General features: G+C 40.0%; 1 protein-coding gene across 5 annotated transcripts in view; it reads left to right on the top strand.

Moving 5' to 3' along the window:
- The first annotated feature begins 5351 nt into the window (after positions 1–5351).
- Positions 5352–6549, top strand: part of LOC138693334 (zinc finger protein 726-like) — a 117454-nt gene continuing 116256 nt past the window's right edge. For 2 of the 5 annotated variants that reach the window (XR_011330289.1, XM_069817242.1), the window contains exon 1: positions 5352–5615. Coding sequence is in view for 2 of the 5 variants with exons in the window: in XM_069817242.1 (XP_069673343.1) it covers positions 5606–5615 (10 nt within the window). In the remaining 3 variants the exon portion in view is untranslated. The remainder of the gene's footprint in view (positions 5616–6549) is intronic. The other 3 variants (XM_069817239.1, XM_069817240.1, XR_011330290.1) reach the window with 2 other exon arrangements.

The following is a 6549-nucleotide window of genomic DNA, read 5'->3' as shown; positions in this document are numbered from 1 at the left end:
TGTTTTTTTCCCCTTAGATATTCTCGTGCTCTTCTATTTTTTCACTATGGTGACGTTCGTAACGGTTGATGTCCTAATGACGTATCAAACACTCCTCGACGTGTCGCATTCACATTCAGTATATACAGGGTGTTTCAGGAGGAATAGTAAATATTGTAGGGTGTGATAATATGGACTGTTCCGAGTAAAAAAGTTCACATAAACATGTGTCCAATTTTTATTGGGTGCAGAGGTACAGCTGTTAGAATGTAACTCAAGAAGGTGTTAAGCAACGGTGAATGATTACGTTCAAAGTTGATTTTCATAAATTCCACCACCGACTTCAATGCACTTTCGACTTCTCTTCTGAGGTCGTCTTGGCGTTCTTTTATGAGGGCAGCATTATTCATAATCCGAACGATTAAATCGGCTCTTGTGTTTACTTTGCCTTTTTAGACTTGGCCTTTCAACTATCCCCACAGGCAAAAATCTAAAGCTCTAAGTCCGGGGACCTTGGTGGCCAAGAATCGTGACCGTATCTGCCGATCCATCTTCCGGGGAATGTTGGGATTAGATGCTGTATCACCTGACGACTAGAATGTGCAGGGGCTATGTCATGCTGGAAGAACATACCCATACTTGTAGCCAAAGAAACCTCTTTCAATAATGCTCGATGCTCGTTTTGAAGAAAGTCTAGATAACGGGGCCCTGTAAGACGATGGGATAACACAACCCGCCCAAGCAACTGATTGTCTGTCATACCACTCCACACATTTACAGAGAAGCGTTCTTGAAAATGTGTCTCCACAATGACATGTAGGTTTTCTTTGGACCACTGATGTGAGTTACGAGTGTTATTGATACCGTTAGGAGTGAAAGTGGCTTCATCAGTGAGGAGCAAGAATGGGATTACTCGGCGATTTATAAGATAACAAAAATGGCCGAAAAGAAGAGCACGACAGCCACCATTGCACCCCCCGGTCACCAACTTGGAGGAACCCACCTCGACTGGTCCTAGAACGAAAACTAAAAAGAAAAACCTCGACGAAATTATCATGTACGTATGACAAGATTTCCACAGATATAACTACTGAAGAAAGTGTTAATATTCCTAGGTTATTATAAATGCGACGTGGAAGATTGTCTATAAAATGAACAAGTATGATTCAGAAGATTTTATTAAACTGCTTTCCCAGTCTGTACACGCTGCAAACCTATTTATTATACCACACGAGTTAGTTAGTGGGATTCAAAAAGGGCGCGTCAGCTACTATGGCTATTTGCGCCGTTATCTGAAATCCTTCAAAAAAGAGAAAGACACCACAATAATCAGAATGCTTAAAATAACGAAAAAGCGTTGTCACTGTTAAGACGTGGCACACAAGTGCAGTTTCAACAAGGTGATTCATAAGAATCATAATAGTAGTTCTCAGACCCTAGCTAGATTTAAAAACAAACAATAAAATAATAAAACAAATGCCACCAAAAATAACTTATAACATTTCGGATGTAAAAGGTCCGAATGTCAAGTTCGTTAAAACATATCCTAAACAAATGTAACCTCCGGATGTAAAGGGTCCGGAGGATAAGTAAAATGGATCAATAAAGAACTAAATCACCCTGTCAAGTCCTGTATTCGATAAAAATCTCAGAACTGCATTTGTACAATTAAAATCATTTCCAAGAGCATAATGTAGAGTCGGCCGAATTCCATACAGCAGACGAACACGGTGATATTTTCTGCAATGCAATAAAACATGTTCCACCGTAAGTGGAACATGGCACATATCACACTCCGGCTGAGGTTCGCCACGTAGGAGATAGCCATGTGTCAGATGACAGTGGCCAATCCTCAACCGGGTGAGTAAAACCTCCTCGTGTCGTGACGCTCTTGTGGACGAATCCAAAACTCGAACAGTATTCTTTATATTTCGTAATTTGTTTCCCTCTTGTGCAGACCATTCTCCTTCCCATTGCCACCATATTTTATATTTCAAGTAGTTTCGAATGTCCTACCACCTCTCGCGCCAATATACCAGAGAGCCATTCAGTGCACCAGCCCTGGCTGCAGCATCTACGGCCTCATTTCCTGGAATCCCTACATGACCAAGAATCCACACTACTCCAATCTCATAATCAGAGCAAAGGAGAGTATGGAACAGCTGCTGAGTTCTTAAGACAAGCGGATCATCAGATCTCAAATACTGCAAGGACTGAATAGCACTTCAAGAGTCGGAACAGATAAGGAATCTGCCCCAAGATTGTCTAATTAAAAACAATAAAGCTCTGTAAAAAGCATAGAGTTCAGCGGTAAAAGCACTAGTATATTGGCTCAGTCTGTATTTATATATCTCTCCATTTGTAACGAAGGAACAACCAAAACAATCATTTATCCAGGATCCGTCAATAAAAACTAATGAATAATTTGGATATCATGATAAAAATTCACTAAAACGAAGTCTATAAACAAAAGCTGGTAAAAATTCTTAAAACTTCGTCTCAGACTCACATCAAACATGGGACATCGCATAATCCACGGTGGAGTGGTGGTATACTCCAGTGTGCGGACTGATGGTAAATGGATGTCGAACTCAGAGAGCAGTTCACGAAACCGCACACCTGCTGGACGAAGTCTCCGTGGATTTTCACTCTATCGGCCGTAAAGAGACGAATGTTGAAAGGAGTCGTAAGAATTGTGCTAGATCAAAGTGGACCGCCACAAGATGCTCCTTCTTGATGAAAGCATCTCTAATGGCGGTCTCCAGCCGAATAAGATGGTCTGCAGCTGATCTGTGCCTACGAAAACCACATTGGATATTACATAATCGGTTTCCGGATTCGAGTACTCACATCAGGTGTTCGCTTATCATTTTTTCCATAACCTTACATACACAGCTTGTGAGACAGACTGGCCTATAACTGCCAGGTAAAGAAGGATCCTTTCCTGGTTTCTGGACTGGGATTACAATGGCGGAACGCCAAGCTGATGGAAATACACCCTCAATCCAGATCTTGTTGTACAATGCCAGAAGAAAGGACTTTCCAGCTTGCGGAAGATGGCAAAGCATGTGGTTATGGATGTTGTCGGGGCCAGGGGAGGTGTCAGGAGATGTGTCTAGTGCCGCCTCCAGGTCCTCGGATGTGAACGGTGCATGGTAGTTTTCAGTGTTATCTGATATGATGTTCAGGGTTAGTTTTTCAGCAGAATCTGGATTTTTATAAATTCTGGGTCATAATAATTATTTGGGCTGCTTATTTGTGCAAAAGAGGTAGCAAATATTTCAGCAATTTCTATGTGATTGGTGGTCGTTACGCCATTCTTCTGAAGGCCCGGAATTACAGAACTACGTTTCCCCACTATTCGATGGACTTTGTCCCACACTATGTTAGCTGGGACTTTCTTTTTCAAAGAAGTGACGTTTGTCCAGGACGTCTTCTTAGCATCGCACACAGTGCGACGAGCTCTGGCTCGAAGACGTTTAAACCAGACAACATTATCTTGGGTTGGATGGCGCTCAAATATGCGTAAGGCATGTCTGCGGTCTCGGTTAGCATCTCTGCAGGCAACCGTCCACCAGGGGACAGAAAAGCGTTTTGGCCTGCAGCATGACCGGGGGATAGATAATTCCGTTGACTTTATAACCACATTTGAAAAGTGCTCTACTACGGAGTGCACACTTTGATGTCCGTTATCATCAAATGATATGGACTCCGAAAATCCGACCCAGTCCGCCTTTTTAATAACCCAGTTCGGAGAGCGTGTTTCCGCAGGACGTAGAGCACACATACACATTTGGATCGGGTAGTGGTCACTACCATGTAGGTCATGAATCACAGACCATTCGAAATGCGTGGACAAAACTGGGCTACAAATGGAGATATCTATCATGGAGTATGTACCGTAAGCCAAGGAGAGGTGTGTTGCTTCCCCTGAATTCAGGGTAACAAGATTTAGACGGGTTCATACCTCTGCTATTTTATATCCTCTGTCATCATCGGAATTTGAGCCCCTAAAAATAATATAATATAATATATATAATAATATATAAATAATATAAGCCATGTACCTTATTGAAGCCATGTTTTAACTTAAAATTTTCAAAATCATCAGACATAGTATTCAAGACTGCATGTCCTTAACCTACAAAACGCACATATAATCGTGATACTACTACGATCATATTATATCATCCTATTAAAAATTGCATTTGTTCTTTCTGCAACTAAAGAAAGAGTACGAGGTATTCAAGCTCTATAGTCCCTTCCCTACATAAAAAAATACATTGGTGGCTACATAACCTGTTCATCGAGTACGATACCTACTTACAATACTAGTAGTTAAAGAGGCATTATTCATCTTCGACAAAGATTCTTCTTTTTTTTTTTATTCGTGCACCTCGTTCTTAAAGTTCTCTTTTAGGTTCATGAACATTCAATTTAGTCAATTTCATAACCATACATGTATATCCATGTATGTATAATGTATATTAGTGCAATTAAAATGTCCAGCAATCTATCTGCGGTTAGATCTGTGCCCAGCAGAAGTTTCAACACAACCCGTTGTCGCCATCCCAGCTGCAACGAGACGGAAACTCTAGGTCACGTGTTGGGATTCTGTCGAGAAACGGAGATGCTGCGCAACAATCGACACCATAAGGCCAGGACCGGTATTGCTGATGTCCTCAAGCGTCGTGGATGGGAAGTGTACGAGGAGATCCACTGCGTTTCATCCTTAGATTCGAACAGAAGAGCAGATATTGTAGCCATCCACAGGACTCAATCTAAGGGAATAGTCCTTGATCCTACAATTCGGTTCGAGAGGGATGCCCTGCAGGCACAACACGTTGATGAGGAGAAGAAATCCATTTATGAGTCCTGCATCCCTTATCTAAGTGAGAAATATAACATTCCCACTAGTCAGTGGAGTGTTTCTGGTCTTTTGTTTGGTGCACGTGGCACACTTCCTAAATTCACGTGTGATATTTTAAAAGCACTCGGACTCCGATTTTTTAAATTGAAAAAAAAAATTGTTGAATGTTCTTAAGGATTCAATCCAAATATTACAATATCATTTATATTTTGGCCATTGATTATTGTGTTGGGTTTGCATTTTCTCTGAATTGTTCTGTAGTGCTTTTATTCTGGATCTTTATGGTCACCCTCACTGAGGGCAGATTCTTTTCATTAAATATTTATATATTCTGCATGGTGCACATTTCCTTATCCATCTCTTGAACGGAATAGTTTAGTATTATACAAGTTTGCGCTAACATTTATTGTAAAATAAATTAGATTATGTCGTAAGAAAGTACTGAATTATATTAAATTATACTAGGATATACAAAATAATTATAAGTGCCGCATGGAATGCTCCCGCCATCTAACGGCAAAACTTCGCAAAAGATATTCACGGCCGACTTGATGCTTGCTTCGCTTCTTCCATACAACAAAGCGAAGGTAACATCAAGTGGGTCGTGCCTTCATTTTATCCTCGCAGGTGGTGCCCTAATTAGTGGTTGTCACGGCCTCCTATGTGATACTGTGTGATCAGCTGATAATACATGCTAAATATCCGAATAAATATATTCATAAGCTGAGCTGATTTGGAGGTGACGAATATTTAGCTATGAATACAGGTATACAAGTATATAATTTTTCCATAAAATTTTGCATATGATCAATTGTTTTATTTACAAACGTATCTTACGTAATCTCTTTTCATAGAGAATTAGTGAAAGTACGAGAGAGAACAATAGAATTATTAAAAACAATTTGGGGTCTTATTTTTCTGCATAGTTTACAATGGAACACAGGGTCCCGAACCTTCTGATGGAATGTACGTCTTGCAGAGTTTTGTTTTTGTAATTTACCTCATTCGTTTCAAGTTCAACAAGCCGCAATCACAACGATACATTAGGCTAGTTTTAAGTGTTAAGTAAGTGAAGTGATATTTGTAAATATTTTGGACTAATATAACGAAAGTAAATTATGCAAGATACAAGATTTTTATCCTTCGGGGAACAAATATTCGAATTTTTAATATCACTACACCACAGCATACGAGAAACTTCATATCACCTCACTGATCTATAAAATAAGAGACCTGCCTCATTACTCAATTTTACGCTTGATTTTACAAAGTTGAAGTGATTGTAACGGGATATTAGATAATAATAGGCATATGTCTGTAACGAAAGTTAATTTGGTATTTTCATACGTGCAACAAAGTGGTGTATCCACATTAAACATTCATAAAAATGTATAAATTCAAGTAGAGAAGTGCGTCCCTACGTATATTAGGTACGTCACGCCTGCTTTGGTATTAGGGCCTATTAATTGTACTGGGACTAAATGTTTTGGGCAATGTAAGTCGTAAAATAAGTCGCCAATTCTCCAGAAACGCTATCCCAATGCCACGTGTAAGTTACCCCCACCACAACAAGCACACGGAGGCGTAGAGTAGGAGAAATTCACATGAGGGGGGAGTGGTTAGCGAGAACGTAATAGCTAATGTAAGATGCAGTAGATGTTAGAGTAGTATAATCTGTTCAGAATTTGTCTCATCAGTCT

This window comes from Periplaneta americana, chromosome 17, assembly GCF_040183065.1.
Source record: "Periplaneta americana isolate PAMFEO1 chromosome 17, P.americana_PAMFEO1_priV1, whole genome shotgun sequence".
NCBI classification, from domain to species: Eukaryota; Metazoa; Arthropoda; class Insecta; order Blattodea; family Blattidae; genus Periplaneta; species Periplaneta americana.
Note: the sequence above shows the minus strand (reverse complement) of the source record. Positions and strands in the feature narration are given on the sequence as shown.